At 39.1% G+C, this 19,130-nt stretch overlaps 1 protein-coding gene across 3 annotated transcripts in view; it reads left to right on the top strand.

Annotated features, from left to right (window-relative positions):
• The window catches only part of DGKB (diacylglycerol kinase beta), a 354,661-nt gene that overhangs the window by 29,003 nt on the left and 306,528 nt on the right, over positions 1 to 19,130 (top strand). For all 3 annotated transcript variants that reach the window (XM_034062188.1, XM_034062182.1, XM_031052464.2), the window contains exon 2: positions 744 to 995. In XM_034062188.1, the coding sequence (XP_033918079.1) occupies positions 926 to 995 (70 nt within the window). In that variant the 5' untranslated portion in view covers positions 744 to 925. The remainder of the gene's footprint in view (positions 1 to 743; positions 996 to 19,130) is intronic.

Raw genomic sequence — 19,130 nt, 5'->3', positions numbered from 1 at the left:
AAAATTAGACGGAAAGTATCCCACCTGTTGTGCAAGAAGTAGTGCTGGTAATGCATTGCCTTTGTAAGGTCTGTCCTACTGAGGCAGAAACTGCATAAAATTGGATGAAATGGCACACACATTTTGATTTTTTTTTCCTTTTTTTTTTTTTTCCTTTTAACTGGACTGATTTGCAGTGGTGCCAACAGTTATATTTGCTTTTTAGTAGCGACTTTAGCAATGTTGTGACATTCTTGAAATCAACCCCCTACTGTTTTGTTAGAATAGTTAATATTTATGGAGCTCTTGGGAATTTCTTGCCAAACTCCAGGTTCCACTTTGTTTTTGATATGGGGAGTTAGAAGCTTCAGAACACTTCTGAGAAGGACAAGCAGCACTGTACAACAACATAACTGGATGCAAAACCACTTACATGAATCCAGTTTTAAAATCATCAGGAACTAAGTTTAATGATAGACGGATAGTATCTACTGTTGCAGTGCTTGTTACTAAATTAGAAACATCCTCACATAAGGTGTCCAGGTACAATTTGATCATAAAGAATGAATGGCTTTATCAATGCTGCACATAAGCATTTGGAGTTCTAAAAATAAATTTGGAAATACATATAAAACTAAATTTGGACAACAACTGTAAGTATTTGGTTCAAGGAAACCTGTATATAAGAAAATATTTATCTGTTACAATTTTTCCCATAGGAAAATTGGTATTTGTACTTCTAATATTTGATTTTCTTTTGACAGTGCTGTAACTCACCACTGAAACAACACACTGGGAGCAGTTCATAGCATCAAATCTTCATCTACATAGACTGATGCCATCTGGCCAGCCTCCAAGCATGGAGAACTGAAGCTTTACGGAGTTTATATCACCTGGTTCAAAGGGAATGTTTTTCTGATATTTAGCAAAGACCCTTACTGCCAGCATGATGAGCCAGGAGAAGTGGGTTAACCTGAGCCCTGGAGAGTTCTCTCAGCTTCAGAAATACGCAGAATGTAAGTGGTTTTTAAAATATGTGAGTTTATGGCTAATTTAAAATTAAATATATTTTGAATGCATTTATTATTATTATTAATTATTATATAGATGTTACAGTCAAGTAAGAGGTGAAATTATGGTTTATATTTATGGCTTTTAATAAAAAAAATATATTCTTTGAGGGAAAAAAAGTCATCATTAACAATCTGTAGGTCACCAGAGTGGGGTTTGTACTGAAGAAGGCTTTCTCAGTCAGGGAGGATATGGAGATTCCAGTGGAAGCACATCTGGGTGTTCAATATGAAGGTGTTTCTAATACTATAAACAATGTGAGGGAGTTGTCGTGTGAAAGAGCAGAAACAAAACGTATGTGCTTAGAGGGTACTATATATGAGATAGTGTATATGAAAAGTTAGATTTAGGAGATGGTTTATGAAGCCTTATCAGACTTAACTGAAAAAGGTCAAGAACATTTTGGAAGTTTTCATGTTGATAAGTAATCTAAACATATATTTTTAAAAACTGAGAAAGTCTCATATGATTTATGAGTGTTGTTGATTTTTCCATCATCCGTGAGTCAGTTTGCTGAGGTGAAAGCCATTCAGCTTGGACACTGCTGAATGAGAGAAGTGGCCAGTACTTTATCTCTGTACTGACTCATGGATAGTGGCAAATGCCCTGTGGGGTTGGTTGCAGCAATGAAAGCAGAGCAACTGGCAACACAGAGGTAAACCCATCTGGGCTGCTGCACTGGGGCAAGATATTGCTGCCTGGGTGCAGAACCTGGTGGTGAAGGTACGCCATGTAGATGCTCATGTACCCAAGAGTTGGGCCACTGAGGAACACCAGAACAACCAATGAGTGGATAAAGCTGCTAAAACTGAAGTGGCTCAGATGAACTTAGATTGGAAATCCTTGTTTAGAAGGTAAAATGAAGACTGGTGATTGCTTGTTGGGATTTTTTCTTTTTTTGCCTGTGACATCACAGCCTATACTTAACAGCATTTCAGTGTAGTCATCTAACAGAATAAACAAAAAATGGTTATTAGAGTTTCAGTTTGATGTAAAGACTCCACTTCATAAATCTTACCTAAATTACAACATTGTTTTAACTTCGCCTCAGGTCACAGCTTCCTTAAGGCATCCCCCTACTCTGGCATGGGGTCCTCCATGGGCTGCAGGTGGATATCCACTCCACCATGGGCCTCCATGGACTGCAGGGGCACAGCTCGCCTCACCATGGTCTTTATCCTGGGGGATAACTGCAGCACTTCTTCCCCTTCCTTCTTCACTGACCTTGGTGGCTGCAGAGCTGTTTCTCTCAGCTATTATCACTCTTTTCTCTGGCTACAGTTGCATTTGGAGGTGCTGTCACTGTTGCGGATAGGCTTGGCCTTGATTAGCTGTGGGTCTGTATTGCAGCTGGCTGGCATTTGCTCTCTTGGGCATGGGTAGCTAGTGGCAGCTTCTCACAGAAGCTATTTCTGTAGTCCCTCCACTACCAAAACCTTGACACTCAAACCCAACAATGTCCGGCTAAAATATGAAAAGAACTGTTCTTCTAAGTTCATTATACATTTATATGTGGGATTGTTTATTAAACTGAGTCAATTCAAGCAGGTGTTTGACAGTAATATAAGACTGAAAGAAAGTAATAGCACTTCAAACAGTAAGACCTACAGAAAGAATTTTTTCTGGTCTATTATTGTGTACGCATTTTAGTGCAGAAATAAAAAGTAATAATACTGAATGGTAAAGGGAGGAAATTCTTAAACTGTTGCAGAGCTGTATATTAGACTGACGTGAGCTCATAGGATAGAATTCAGAGTTCACACTTACACCTCTGTATCACACTGCTGTGCTCAAATACTAAGTGTTGATGATTCACAACATCTACTATTATTGATGCAAACCAGATACCTTTAGCACATGTGCTGAGATGCCTTGCAATAGCCAGTAGGAACCTTTAAGCACTGGCTATATTTTGCTTTCTGCTTCTCTTTGGAATCTGAGTAAAGTTCGTTAAGAAAGTTTGTGCATTTAATTTTAGGAGAGGAGTCAATGCTCTGCATGTTGTGTGCCTATCCACCCAGAAAATATTCCTTTTAAAATACACCTGCCAGTGTTTTGCATATTTGCTTGGTGGTCAGAAAAAACCTTCATAGAGCTCCCTTTTCAAGCTTATTTTCCTCAACCAAAGCTGGCTACAGAAGTGAGATAGAGTTTTGCTTGTGTGACCCCCAGCCACTGCCCTCCCCACACAGGCACAAACCACCTTTCTGGTTTGATAGCCTTAGTTTTGATCCAACATTGGAAAGGGTGGTAAGCCAGACTGTTCTGCTACAGGGCACACTTGTAGGAGTGAAGAAATTGGGTTTGAGTCTTCTGAGGTTGAAGCTCAATTTGAGCTGTCCCTTAAGTAGAAGGCAGGCCTGTCTGATTTCCACATGGTTTATGAAGCTGACTGTTGCTGCCTGGCTTGGCTGAAATCAGTCACATCTGCAAGGATTATGGTTTCTGCGAATAGCAGAGAAATGCATCCACCCAGGTTCTAAGAGGCAAATCAAGTGTCTCTTCTTGAGACTGTAACAGAAGTCAGGAGGCAGCTATATGAGCTGCTTCTTTTCTGCATCAATTAATTTTGGTCATGTAAAGGAATTTTCAAACCATATTGGGATATAGGTTGCAGAGATAATAAGCTTAAGTACTTCCAGAGTTAGATTTTATGTGCAGAACTGTAGCTGGGTGAGTGTGGACATTATAGATACAGCTATCCTGGGCTTAGAGGTCTGAATTTAGCTTAAATCTCCTTTTTATTTGCCAAAATAAATGTATCTTTCCCTACATAAAGCGCATTAAACTCCTCATGTGAGTTCTGCTGCTGTAGCAGGGACATGTGCTTTCCACTTCCTGACTGGAACACTGTTTGTTCCAGTTCAATATAGTTCTGCTTTTAATTAATTAGTTAATCTTCTGTCAGCTTGATGGTAGCCTGTCACTATTGCAAGTACAGTTAAACAGACAAGGCCTGCTCCTAGCTCTGTGTGCAGATGCTGTCCTTGGTATGCCATTGAGGAGTTCCTGCCGTGTGTTTTGTCTGCCCATCATCTTCATCAGATGCTTATAGTGTGATTCTTACTCTCTGCTTTATTCAAGTGTATTGTTTAGTGGACACAAACCGTGAATGTGAAATTTCTTTCCTGAATACATACCAGCTTTCCCTGATTTCTATGAACATAACTGAACAGCAAGGGAAAATGAGTTCTGTTGTTCCTGATCACAAAACACTTCTAAGTGACACTCAGAACTTTACAGTAGGTGAATCTCCAGTAAATTAATCTGAGGAGTATCCATAATAATAAGAAATGTGTGTTTTAAGTGAATTCAGAGACTGTATTTCCTAATACATGGCTCTTCGCAGTTAATATGTGTATCTGTGGTTTTCAGAAGGACAATGATTTTCAAAGACAGTTCCTCTGTGTTGTCCTTGGTGGTCAAATTATAAATCTCCCCTCTCCTCTTGTTCTTAAGAGACAGTAGTAGAAAATAGATTGCATTAGATATTTCTGTGGTTTTAAAATGCCTCAGAAGAATATGTGAAAAGAAATAACTGAAATAACTTGTGTTTTTGTATATAATATTAGTAATAACAATAACTAATTAGCCCACACCAAATCCTGAAGATTCACTAGAAATACATGCACTTGGAAAAATAAGTTTGGGGTTTTGTTTGTTTTTTGTTTGTTTGTTTGTTTATTTTTTCTCTTTTAAATTTTAGATTTTATAATCAACTCTGGCTGTGAGAAAGAAAGGTGAAAAGGTGAAAAACTTCTTCTGCATAAAAATGTTACTGCATAGGGTGAAGTACACACAGGACTTTCCAGGCAGAGACAGTTTCTTCTAAACTGTATAGTACCAGGTTATCTGCATTGTTCTGTACTTTTCCTAACAGCAGCTTGACTTGTAAGGACATTAGAGAGGAGTAATATAAATAGCTTCATTGTGATTATTATTTGTGTGGTAATTTTGATTAGTTTGGGCAGAGGTTTTTGAATGCTTTTTAAGTGAATGTTTAATCTCCTTTTTATTAAATAAAGTTGTTGTAGTCCAGATCTTGTTAGTGGGAGCTTAGAAGATCCTATTCCAAAAGCAAGTGAGAAAATACTGAAGATATTAGAAACAATTAAAGCAAAACAGTTTCATGATTCAGCTATGCTTTAGAAGACAGAAGGAAGGCCTTCCTTCCCTTAGTAGGCAGAGAGAAGCAAAGACCTCTGAGCTCTGGCAGCATGTGCACTCTGGGGAAATAGCTTGGTTTTGTGTTGTCCTTTTGAGTTTGTCAACAAAATGTGCCCTGAGGAAAAAGGCTGAAAAAGACTTTTTGCAAAACTTTTGGCAGTGATTTTTTTTTCCCAGGCTGGTGGAGGAGAACTTGGGCAGACTGTCACAGCCTGAAGATAGAAATAGATGTTGGAGAGCTACTGAAATGGCTATGAGAACAGAAACAGCATCAGCAGCTGCAGCATCTTTTGATGTAGCATCAATAGCTACCACAAGAACTAGTGTAAGAGTTTTGTAGGGGAATATGAAGGAGGAACTTGAGAATAAGGTCTTTCAAGAGAAAAGGGAAGGTCAGCTAAACTTTTGGCCCGGAATGAAGTTGTCAAAGACTCTTGGGTTGGTTTGATTCTGTGGCCCTCACAGAGGGAAAAGCTTTTCTTTTACAATGGGTATAAATGATAACCTGTGGGGAGCTTCATAGATGTGGCAGCTGGTCACCAGCAGCTATGGGCCACATTACACAATCCCTCAGAAAGTCCTAGGCTTCTAGTGCCACATGGAATTGTGCTAATTTTAATGAGGGAAGGGGCCTCATCAAAGAATGCAGATTGCTAAAACCAGCTATTTTTGGCTGTTTGGAAATTTGAGAGAAAAAATTGCTGGTGATTATTTGGAATAGTTTTAACCCAGTTTTTGGATATTAGGAGTATGGAGTTTCTGGTGGTGTTGGTAAAGATGGAGGAAATTAAGTTCTCATAAAGTTTTGTCAGAGCCTGTCAAACTGGCTGAAAGATTGAGTCTGCCAGTGCTGCCTGTTCAATACCCATGCCCTTAGAGACCTTCATGGAGAAGGATGATGAGTCTTGTGAGAGATCCCCTCTTTGCATGCAAGGCCTGTTGGGGATGAAGGAGCCAGAAAAAGTGGCCAGTTGATGATTCATGGAGTCTGAATCCTAATTCTGAGCCTGTGACTGGGGACTAAAAATCTCTCTTAAGATTGATTGGTGTTCCACTCAAGGGTTTGGCTGGGCACTTGCTTCAGTTCTTCTAAGAGGTGAACTATGAACTATGCTTATTGATACAACACTGTATTTTTTAAGAGTTTAAATTCCTCATGCACATTCCTGTGTTGTAACAATTTAGGGTTGCCCAGGGAGGTTGTGAATGCTCCCTCCCTGGCAGTGTTCAAGGCCAGGTTGGATGAAGCCCTGGGTGATATGGTTTAGTGGGAGGTGTCCCTGCCCATGGCAGGAGGGTTGGAACTAGATTACTTTAAGGTTCTTTCCAACCCTAACTATTCTATGATTCTATGAAAATGGGATAGAAATAGTATACCTGATGGGTTTAGGTTCTAGTCAGTTTTATTGGCAAGAAAAACTGAACTGTGTCCAAAGGAAGGTGGTTATGTGCAGTCTGCACTAATGAAAATATTACATCCAATTTTATGACTCATGTTAGTCTGAGATCCAAAAAAGAAAAGATATAAAGATGTGAGTTTACTTTTTGTTTAACCAGAGATAGTTGGGACTTGGCCTCTGAAGGTAGTTTTACAGAGGAAACTGCTGTGGGTGATGGAGAGCTGGGCACCAATGTCAGCTGCAGAAGTATTAGTGGATTTCTTTCCTTTCTGTCATCAGGAATTCTGTGTGAAGATATGAAGAGAATGTCAGATAGGTATGATAAGCTGAGCATCTCTGAAGGAGAAAAACTGATGAATATGGAGTCATGCAACATAATCTGGATGTGTGAGATGGGCTTTCTAATGACTTACAATATTTACTGTTCCTGCCATGGTGTAAGTCTTTAGTCTCTAGCAGACGGGATTTTACCCGAACAGCAGCCAGTCAGTTCTTCAGTTGACCTGTCTAGGGTAAACCGTGTCATATTGACTCTGTCCACAACTGTAAGGAGGAACCTTCTTATAGCAGTCTGGTAGGATACTCAGGTGGATGCAGAACTTATTTCCTGTTTCCATGCCCATACTGAAGAAGGGTGTCCAACTTGTTTAAGGTACGGTAAGCTATTTAGGGAAAGGGACAATGCAGAGTGTTGACCTCCTTTAAAGGGTCTGTTGAATTACTCAGGAATTACTTTATTTGCTGACAAAGGCAAATGCATTTGAATCCTTTTAGTTCCTCTCAAGCTACTTTATTTTCTAATTTAAAACACTCTTTTAGGAACTAATGGCTTTCCTAGAACTTTATTTGAGTTGTACACAGTAGTGCCACAAAGTCGACTCACATTGAGTGACTTTTTGAGTATCTTATTACAGTATTATGTTCATGACTTGGCTAATTTCAGGGATCCTCCAATGTCTTCTGACTACCAGAAACTATACCAACTGTAGGGAGACATGTTTGGAGAGGAAAATTGTGAATGTATATTAATTTGTGACTATCAGGTGGCAAAACTGGGACACACTGCTGTTTAGAGCACCCTTATTTGTCTGCAGAACATAGGGTGCTCCTAGAAATATCTGTGTTGTTCAGGAGTTCTGATATAAAAGGATTATAACCAGCAAAAGGCTCTCCTATGGAATAAATGTTAGAAGAATTAGAGAAGGGAAAAAGCGGTGTAGCTTATTAGGTAGTACAAAGTTGCACTGATCCCAGACTTCAGAGATAAAACACTTAGAAGATGCTGTTGTTACAAACCCATCATTTGAACATAGAGAGACACTGGTCATGCTTGCTGTGTGATGAATAGGGCACTGTCCTGTTACCAGGAGCATTTGGTGGCCTCATTTAGAAGATGGTAGTTTACTTGCAACCATCCTGCACATCTGATTCATCTGGGGGAAGGAGGAGAAAAGGCAGGCACAATACCTGGAGAAGGCTGTAATGTTTACTCAGTCTCATTGAGCAGTGAAACAGAATAGTTCAATGCAATACAGATACTGAATTGATTGTGTTGATACTGGATAGTGTTATTTTTTTAGGATAATCACATGGTTTTCTAGATTGTGCTACTAAGTTTCCAGTGCTTCTACTGAGGGTATAGTGGCTGTTTAGGTATCTGGGGAAGATAGGTTGGAGAGCTCTGGTGCTGCCAGTAGTTACCAGGACTTGTGTTAACGCTTAAACATGTAGAAAGATCCATGGTTCTTATATAGTCAGACTCCCAGATGCTGGGCTTTTGTTGCAATACAAGGGGATTCACAGAATTGTAGAATGGTTTGGGTTTGAAGGGACCTTAAAGATTATCTTTAAGCCTTTAGGGAAAAGCCAATAACTGTGTGTTTAAATTCTCAAGGATATCATTGCAAGAAGCAAATCTGAAGAGTTCTTTCAAAGTCCAAAATAGAACCCCTAGATCTCAAGTTTCTCTGTCTGTGGGATCCATCGTATGTAGTGGCTGGCTGCAGTACTTCCTGTCTTCGAATCCTGAAAGGCGAATGGTGTCATCTCACTTTGGTTTCTGTTTCCTCTGTCAAAAATAAAGATTACTTTCTAGGATTAAATATGCACAGATAAACACTGCCAGTTGTTAACACAGAGTGTTGGAGCATCAGCTGTTACTGGCATTGAGCACGTTGTGAGGTTATTAAAAATGAGACATATGGTAATAAAATTACTGAATGTGTAAAATACTGTAAAATGTATAAACATTGATTACACCTTTGCTATACTTACTGTTTTTCTATGTATCTTATTATTTTCTTTTGTATTTGGTTGTTTCTATGGATGTTTGCATGTAAACAGTGAGAAGCTGTTGTTTCTTAGGAGTTCATCCCTTCCTACTGCTTATTCTCTATTATAAAGATTTGGGGAATAATTCAGTTAGTTGCTGTGGAAATGAGCTGGATGTCACAAACAGAGAATTGCAGTTCACCAAGCCTTGAAGAAACAAAATGAAGGGAGAATGGACTAATTGTGAGGGCTGTGTGACTATGTCAGAATCTCAGCTCTCATTAAAAGCATGTATTTTTAGTCCTTGTGAAGAGCTTGAAAGTGTAATTCAAATAATGACAATCTATGACTCATCAGACGAACTGGGGGAAAAAAGAAAAGCTCTGAGAGAGAGAATGATCCTGCTTTGTTTTTATGGGATTGAAATGAAAGAACTGGTAGCTTGTGGTAGGTCCTCTCAGCCCAGCAATGCTTTGTGTGACTGAAGAGAGAAGGGTAAAGCTGCTCATTCAGCTCATCCACTGAAAAAAAATAAATGTGTTATTATTGTTAGCGCTTATGCTGTTCTGCCCCTCCTGGATTTTTAAAGAAAGGAGAGCCAAAGCTATTTTCCTTGTTGCTCTTGAGAACAGGAGATAGGTTGCTCTTGATGGTTCAAATCGAAAATCAGAAGCCTCTTTGAAGAGCGGGCTTAGTGCTGCCTGATGGTGTCAGAAGGCCTCTCTCCCTGTGCCATTTGTTGGGGTCGAAGGGCCTTGGGTTGCATTCCTCTCTGTTTTCTGCCAATTAAAAGAAACAAAAATGTTAAATCTGCTTATAATTACATATGTTTTCATTGTTTTTTCAAGCACTAAAAATATATTGCTTTTTGTGTGGCTTTGGAGGATTTTTAATGGGTGTTATGGTGTGTCACTGCATAGTTTTGTTGGCTGCATTGCAAAATGTAATGGCTTTTTGAGGACAGTACTGATAGCTAATTTGGTTTTAGAACTCTTAATTTTGTGTGGTTTATAATTATATTAAAGCAAGTATGGATTATTGAGAAAACTTGTGATTTCAATATAATATTTCTTGCATAGTTTCTGAATGTATAAATTCCTGGTTTTATTTTCAACATAAAAGGTTCTAAATAATTTTCAGTATTGAGACACTCAAATTAATTGTAGCAGAAATGATGGTTGGTGATAATGGATTTGTTTTGATGAATGTATTTCCCAGAATTAACTGACCTAGCAGATGATGTTTGCATTCATGAAGGTATACCAAATAGCTTTAAATTGCTTTTTGAACTGTTGCTTATTTGTTACAGGTTTTGGTTTAATTTGTTTGGGTGGGTTTTTTTTATGTGTTTGTGTGTTGTTTTGTGTTGGCTTTTTTTTTTTCTTGTTTGATTTTTAATAGAGGCCCATTTCTACTTTTAATACATTGTTTATGTTTGCGATTCACTACAAAGGTAGGACAGAATCTAATATCTTTACCTGTGTTAGAATAGATTAATTACAGACCCTGTCAGTCATTGTTGACATCACTGCTTTTATACAAATCCTAGACTGTATATAGTATAAGAGCCTATGTATTGTAGAGGTTGAAATAAATTGAAGTGAAAATTGTAGACAGTTATGAGAGAAGGATGGGAAGACAGTTTATAGACTACATACATGTCCAAGTGCTTTATTAAATAGAGGCATTTCAGTTCTGGATGGGCTCTAAGAGTTTGAGATATTATTGAAGTGATACTGGAGATAATTAAAGCAGATTGAAGAGATGCAGAGAAAAACAGTGGCAAGGTAAGTACATTGCTCAAGTTTCAGCTAAGTTTACAGATAGATGGTAACTACCATTTTAGCAGCATGAGATAGGAATTCCAGCTACGAAAAAGAGGGGGAATTGAAAATTAAGCCATGGGAAAACAAAATGAGTGTCTTCAAATAAATTTGGAGTCTTAACAATTTCTGATAGACCAAAATTCATGAATCTGTGCTATTTTTGCAATTCATAGATAATGCATTAAATGATTTAAGGAAACAGAGAAAAACAAATCTCAGAAAGAGATTGGGAATCAGAACAGCAGAGAGGAGCCAAGACAAAGCTCAGTACCTAAAGACGGGTTTTTGGAAATTCTTACTTGACACTCAGGTATTTGCTCATTAAAAAAAAAGAAAAAAAAACCCAACCCAAACCCGAACCACCTCAACCCAAACAAACAAACAAAAAAAATGGTGAGATTGAGAGGGGTGACCTGGGCTTGAAGGAAAAGAATTCTCTTAGAACCTTAGTGGCTAAATAAATTTTACCTTGTAACAGTAATTTAAATTAATATTTTACCTTTTGTAGAGAGCCCTGTAGAAGTTTTTCTATAAATTATTATTTGAATCTCTGAAAATGTCCACAAGTACTGTTATTTTTGACTACTTATGTAGCTAATTTTGTCTGAGGGTGAATCTAAAGAAGAACTCAAACTGGAATTTGAAACAAGGAACTTGCATTCCCTTTGGAGTGCACTTATTCTAGAATAAATCAGAAATTATCATGAAGTTAGAATTATTTTAGCAGATAAGATATTAGGTAATTAGGAATTAGCTAATAGTTAAAGGAATACTGACCTATTTCACATTCCTTTAAGCATAGAACCATATTTTTATATTCTGCTTCACACACAATGAACTTTGTGTGTTGTGTTGCAGCTCATTATTTCATCTATGGTCTAACATGACAACTCCAAAGAAGACCATGACATCTGCAAACTGTGTATGACACTGATGTAATTTTAAATTATTGGTGCTTTAAGAGGATTCTGGGAGTTTGAGATCCACAGAAAGAATGACAAAATATACAAACAAGAAGAATTAGAGATGTGGGCACATCTATGGGGCTATGATATAATAGGCATCACAGAAACATGGTGGGATGGCTCCTTTGACCGGAGTGTTGGAATGGAAGGTTACAGGCTTTTTAGAAAAGATGGGCCTGGTAGGAGGGGAGGAGGAGTTGCTATTTATGTTAAGGATAGGCTGGAGAGTATGGAACTCTGTCTGGGGACAAGTGATCAGTTAACGGAAAGTTTGTGGGTCAGGGTTAAGGGGAAATCGGTGATGGGGCACATTACTGTGGGGATATGTTACAGACCACTTGATAAAGAGGAGCCTGTGGATGAAGAACTCTACAGACAAATAAGAAAAGCCTCACACTCGCAGGCCCTTGTTCTCATGGGGGACTTCAACCACCCTGACATTTGTTGGGGTGACGGTACGGCCCAGCACAAGCAATCCAGGAGGTTTCTCGATTGTGTGGAAGACAACTTCCTTCTGCAAGCAATAAAGGAGCCGACGAGGAGAGCTGCCCTGCTTGACCTCGTGCTCAGCAACAGCAAAGGGCTCATTAGAAATGTGACTCTCCAGGGAAGTCTTTCATGCAGTGATCATGAGATGGTCGAATTTGAGGTCCTCATGACAGTGAGAAGAGCGTGCAGTAAGTTCACTGCCCTGGACTTCAAGAGAGCAGACTTTGGGCTCTTCAGGAACCTGCTTAGCAAGGTTCCATGTGATATAGCCCTTGAGGGTAAGGGGGCCCAAGACTCTTGGTTGACATTCAAGGATCACCTGTTACAAGCTCAGGAGTGTTGCCTCCCGACTAGACGGAAGTGCAGCAGGAGGCACAGGAGACCTCCTTGGATGGATAAGGAGCTGCTGAGAAAAATTCACAGGAAAAAAGAGGCTTATAAAAGGTGGAAGCAAGGACAGGTGGCCTGGGATGAATACAGGAATGTTGTCCGGGAAGTTAGGGACCAAGTTAGGAAAGCTAAGGCCCAATTGGAGCTAAACTTGGCTAGGGATGTTAAAGATAACAGGAAGGGAATTTATAGGTATGTAGCTGCTAAAAAACAGACTAAGGACAATGTAGGCCCCCTCTGGAAGCTTTTGGGAAAACTGGCTACACAGGACTTGGAGAAGGCTGAGGTTCTGAACGACTTCTTTGCCTCGGTCTTCACTGGCAAAGGCTCTGACCGCAGCACCCGAGTCTTGGAAGGTGAACACAGGGACTGTGAAAACCTAGACCTTGGGCCCACTCTACATGAGGATCTGGTTCGAGACCATCTTAAGAACCTGAATGTACACAAGTCCATGGGACCTGATGAAATCCATACGCGGGTCCTGAAATGAAGTTGCAAAGCCACTGGCCATCATATTTGAAAAATCATGGCAGTCAGGTGAAGTTCCTGATGACTGAAAAAAAGGAAATATAACCCCCATTTTCAAGAAGGGGAAAATGGATGTCCTGGGGAATTACAGAGCAGTCAGTCTCACCTCTGTGCCTGGCCAAATCATGGAGCAGATTCTCCTGGTAGGCATGCTAGGGCACATGAAAAACAACAAGGTGCTTGGTGACAGCCAGCATGGCTTCCCTAAGGGGAAATCCTGCTGATCAATTTGGTGGCCTTCTATGACGGGGCTACAAAAGTGATGGACAGGGGTAGAGCAGTTGACGTCATCTACCTGGAGTTGTGCAAAGCGTTCGACACTGTCCCACATGACATCCTTGTCTCTAAATTGGAGAGACATCAATTTGATAGCTGGACCACTTGGTGGATAAAGAACTGGCTGGATGGCTGCACTCAAAGAGTTGTGGTCAATGGTTCAATGCCCAACTGGAGAGCAGTTACGAGTAACAGGGATCGGTGTTGGAACCGGTCTTGTTTAACATCTTTGTCGGTGACATGGACAGTGGGATTGAGTGCACCCTCAGCAAGTTTGCCAATGACATCAAGCTGTGTGGTTCAGTTGATACGCTGGAGGGAAGGAATGCCATCCAGAGGAACCTTGTCACACTTGTGAGGTGGGCTGATGCCAACCTCATGAATTTTAACCATGACAAGTGCAAGGTCCTACACTTGGGTCGGAGCAATCCCAGGCACAGCTACAGGTTGGACAAAAAGGAAATTCAGAGTAACCCTGCGGAGAAGGACTTGGGGGTGTTGATTGATGAGAGAATGAACATAAGCCAGTTTCAGTGTGCCCTTACAGCCCAGAAAGCCAACCGTATCCTGGGCTGCATCAAAAGAAGCATGACCAACAGAGGTGATCCTGCCCCTCTACTCTGCTCTTGTGAGACCTCACTTGGAGTATTGTGTGGAGTTCTGGTGCCCTCAACATAAAAAGGACATGGAACTGTTGGAACAAGTCCAGAGGAGGGCCATGAGGATGATCAGGGGACTGGAACACCTCTCGTATGAAGGCAGGCTGAGGAAGTTGGGTCTGTTCAGCCTGAAGAAGAGAATGCTGCGTGGAGACCTCATAGCAGCCTTCCAGTATCTAAAGGGGGCCTATAGGGATGCTGGAGAGGAACTCTTCATTAAGGACTGTAGTGGTAGGACAAGGGGTAACGGGTTGAAACTTAAACAGCAGAGGTTTAGATTGGATATAAGGAAGAAATTCTTTACTGTAAGGGTGATGAGGTACTGGAATGGGTTGCCCAGGGAGGTTGTGAATGCTCCATCCTTGGCAGTGTTCAAGGCCAGGTTGGATGAAGCCTTGGGTGATATGGTTTAGTGTGAGGTGTCCCTGCCCATGGGAGGGGGGTTGGAACTAGATGGTCTTAAGGTCCTTTCCAACCCTAACTATTCTATGATTCTATAATTAAAGTTGTCCCAAATGGTACAAAAAATTCTCTGAAGTATTTCCCAGTGTATCTAGATGTTTAAAATTGAAGCATGCAGTGAAGTTTTCCTGGATTAGGTTTCAAGAAGCAAGTGCCAAAGTAGCACTTCCTTCTAGAGGTGTAATGACTGGCTACATAGGAGGACTACTGGGCTCTTCAAATTGCAAACCCTGCAAGACAGGCTTTTAAGATAAATACTTTCAGTTCTGTGTACACATTGGAGCTTAAAGTTACCCAATCTCACATTTTAAAAAAAAGAAATTGAATAAATATACTTTAGATTTCATGGGTTTCCTACCATTTATAGCTTCTATAAGAACTGGAGTTTCTTTTTTTCTCCTCTTTTTTTTTTTTTTTTTCCATCTCCATTTTCTTACCTAGTCACAAAACCTGTCTATCATCTTTGGCTAACAACACCCTGTTCCCTCCCACACCCTAACCAAACCAAAACAAGACCCCCCAAACTAATCCAGTCATTTCAACAGTTTAACATCCTGTCCCTGGGAGGCATGCATCTGAAAAGTTTTGTAAGGCTTCCAGACACAAATATGTTAACCTTTATTCAGGGTCTATCTAGACATAAAAAGCAATACCACATTTTACATAATTATGCACGATGGGTTATAATCACATCTCCATTGAATTATTTTAGTGGAAACTAGCAGTATGGTCTCTGCACTACAGAAAGTCTTTGGCTTGAAACTGAGTCATTCAGTGTTGTGTTGCTACTTCTGAATAAAGCTGAACAAACTGCTCTAAATAACTTGGGTTAATAATAGGGAACATATCATGTCACTGCATTTTTTGACATGTTAAACTTGTCAGTTAATGTGTACTTCAGATTTTTCCTGTAAGATGTTATTGTGTCATTTTATTCAATTGGAACACTCACCTTAAATGTTATATGTACAGAAAGCTGTTCTGTCCAATGTAGAATTTGTCATGTTCTGGTTTTCCTCCTCAGGAGTCATGTAGTACAACTAGGGATACACAAGAGTTCTAATCATATGTGTTTGCTGCTCATGCTGCCAGTGATAAGAGAAACTGTGTTCACTTGCTGCTGGCTGCTATGCAAATTGCAGTGCCAAAGAGTAGCATGTGTACTGTTCTGAGGTGGGGATTATGGCAAGCTGTTAGGGTTCTTATTGTGATTAGTCCTATGTATAGCAGCAGGGAAGTTTTTATATATGCTCCTCTTACTCAAACTGCTAATATATTACTATGTAGTTGTCTGTATTAGCATTCTAGTGTTTTTAGGCCAAGCTTCTTACAGACCACATAGCCATACCTCTAACTTGTAAAAGAGTGGTAATAAGAAAGAAACATGCACCCAGAGTTTTCAAGTAGCTTTAGCTTAGAAGAGTTGATCATCTGCTTTGTTTTACAGATAGTGAAGCATCTCTGGGGATTTGCTTTCTGCATTGTTTTTACTAAATGCCTGTGTTTATCTAGTCGGTCTTTTTCATAAGTACCCTCTTAATGCCTTATTCTGTTTTGAGGAGTGGATTCTACCTCATTTTCTTTCTCCTTTTGTGAAAGAGATGAAAATGTTTCCCATTTCTCCCACGTGTTTGATTCTTGTAAAGCGATAATTGTTGTGTAAAAATGAAGCTGATGGAAGAAATGGGAAGCATTTTTATCCCTTTTACAAAAGGTGAACAAAATCCTTTTTAATGTCAGTTTCTTATTATTTTCAATATGCATTACTTTCCTTAACCAGTTTTTAGTGTTAATAATTATGCAGAATATCAGTCTTGTCTGAATTTTCATGAAATGACTCTTCACCAGGAGCGCTTCCCACTTTTACTGATACTGACTTTCAGTTTACTGTAAGTAATTCTCTTACATAATGTAATTCTGAAAAAAAAAATATTTTCTTCACATAAATAACATTGTTTGTTTGTTTGTTTTTCTTCCCCCACTGTACATGCTTAGTCTTTAGGTAAAAGGCCTAGTAGCTTATGCTGCATAACTTCAGTGATCAGTGGATCTTTGTAAAAGTGGGTACTCGCAGCCCTTGCTAAATGACCATCAGTAGGTAGCTTTACAGCTTGCTATTGGAGCTGAGATTTTTCAGACTACTTTTTTCGTTGGAATCCAGTTGCATTTTGAAATTTTATGCTGTAATTTTTTTAACCTATTAACTCTAATGGTCATTTTAGGGGAATGAAAAATGTTCTGCTCTGATTCCATTTGCAGATCTGGAAATGCAAATAGGATCTTAAAATTTCTAAGCATGTCCCCAGTTCTGCTTTTGGCGATTTGAAAAAATGAGAAAATTATCTTAAATCTTTCTGACTCATAAAAATTACATTTAGCAACATTAATTTGTGCAGGGTACACACCACTGTTCTCTATGAATTTAATTAGTTCTCAGTATTTCTTTTGAAGAAAACATCCCATTTCATTTTATCATGATTTCTCTATTTTTAATCATATCAAGAACACAGTAGTTTTTTTTTGTGGGTGTTTTTTAATACATTATTTTCTTTACCTTAATAAATGGTGCAGATCAAGTACAAACATGGAGAGAGTAAACAAAAAGGCAGATAAGGTCTGGTATTTGTAACCTTTTTTTTTATATAAAAAGATTGCAAGTATGTAGCCATCAGGAATGAAAGATGAGTGGTTGGGAGGCACAGGTGAAAAAAGCAGTAGCAATTAAGAAGCTTGAAGAAACCTTAGATAAAATACAATAAAAATAAAGGCAAAGGAAACAGGAGGAAGCAAGGTAGTATGTATGACATTATGAAGGGCTTATGTGAGGACTGGGTAAAGAGAGAAGCTAGAGAACTGTGAAGAAGGTGTGAGAAAAAATATAGACAATATTCCTCTGGCGGAGGGATTAATTCATGTGTTCTCAGAAAGTTAGGAAATAATACTTAAAAAATGTAGTTGTTTTTCTGTATTCAAATAGTACTGAGTCACATGCAAGCTTTTAAACAACATGAATTACAGCTGTTCTGTTAAAAATTGAGTGGAAGTCAATTCTTCATCTTTGTAAAGGGCTCAATGCCTTCACAGGGTACACAGCAGGCTGAATGGGAAGACTTCAGTCTGATTTTTCAGCTTTATGTGGTTACAGTTAACTCTATATGATGTACATTTTTGCATTTATGGTGAAGGTTTCCAGGAAATTACTTGAATTCTGATACCGGGAAAATGGTGTATTTTCTGTACACAGCGCCAAGTCCGGCATGGGCAGCCATGTTGCTTTCTTGAGCTGTTGAGAAGCTCTGTCTGCCTGCACACTGTCCTCCTCCTTTTTCATGCTCTTGGCAGGAGGTAGCAACTACCCCTGCTACCCATTTCAGATGCATATCCTCATTTCCACCCCTTCCCTGCCAGAATGTCCTTCCGCCATGTATCCACCATCCTCTTGCAGCAGTGCCATATCCAATCCCCATAGAAACAGCTTTTCACTTCTGCTTAAGGCCATCCTTATGATGCTGTTTGGCAAGGGAATGGATGCTCGTGAGTGAATCTGGGACCTGCACAGAACCAAAAAGGGCTCTGTCTACAGGTTGTGGATGCTGACTTGGATCTTCTTACACAGATAAAAAGTCCGATGTTTGGGAATTTCCCAGAGCATTAATATGCTTGTGCTGTACTTCACAATGTAGTGTAAAGACAGCTAAGCTAGAAATGAGCAGTTAGCTGGTGCAGCAGCACAGCTGGAGTCTATTTTCAGTTTATTTCAGGAGCTCTAGAATTCCTCCACTGCCTGATTCAAGCTAATCAGAGTATCTTTACATAATAGTGCCATTTGTAGGCACACAAAACAACAAATTCTTTTGAAACAAAACATTGCAATGTTCCTTTTGAAACATTTGGATGCTTGCAGAATTAAATATTTCAATATTTTACTTGGAGAAAAAAATAAAGAAGTTAAATCTTACTGTCAAAAAATATGAATATTTGGTTTATTGGACTATATTATCTATTAAAGGATTTGGTTTTCTTTTTAACAAAGAAAATTTCTACTAAAATGTTATTAGGGTGTTTTCATAAGAAGAAAATAAATAGTTTGCACAGTCTTAAAAGTAACATTAAATGTAAGTAAAATCATTAAACAGGTTTCCTTATTGCCTTAAGATTTTGATTTGGGTGATCTGTTTCCTGAAGGCAACTTCAAAAATTTCAGCCTGTTGTCTAAAGTTATCCTCCTTTGTTGTCCGAAGTTATCCTGTCCATTTTATTTATATTCTTATCTTGGCTTTTTTTTTTTTTCTCCCAGATTTAAAAGTTAGAAGACACAGAAAAGGGGTGTAAATCATAGATTATTTTAGTGTGATTTATATGAATGCTTTCCCTAGTTTGCTGTCTGTGAGTGACACTAAACTTGAGATACTCTGACAAGAGTCTGGCATATTTCTTAATGGTGCAGAGGATTGTGCGTCACTACTTCAGGAGACTGGGTCTTTATTGTATGACTTATCTTGAAGCCATGATCTCATACATATTGAAAGCTAGTAAGTAATTTATTCTCTGTCATTTCTTTTCTTAATGCACAGTCTTGGATAAGCTTTATTTTTGTAAGTGCAGACGATGTTAAAAAACATTTAAAAAAACCCCAAGTCATTGCTC

Source organism: Melopsittacus undulatus, chromosome 1 (assembly GCF_012275295.1).
Source record: "Melopsittacus undulatus isolate bMelUnd1 chromosome 1, bMelUnd1.mat.Z, whole genome shotgun sequence".
Taxonomy (NCBI): domain Eukaryota; kingdom Metazoa; phylum Chordata; class Aves; order Psittaciformes; family Psittaculidae; genus Melopsittacus; species Melopsittacus undulatus.
This window is presented reverse-complemented; position numbering and strand designations above follow the sequence as displayed.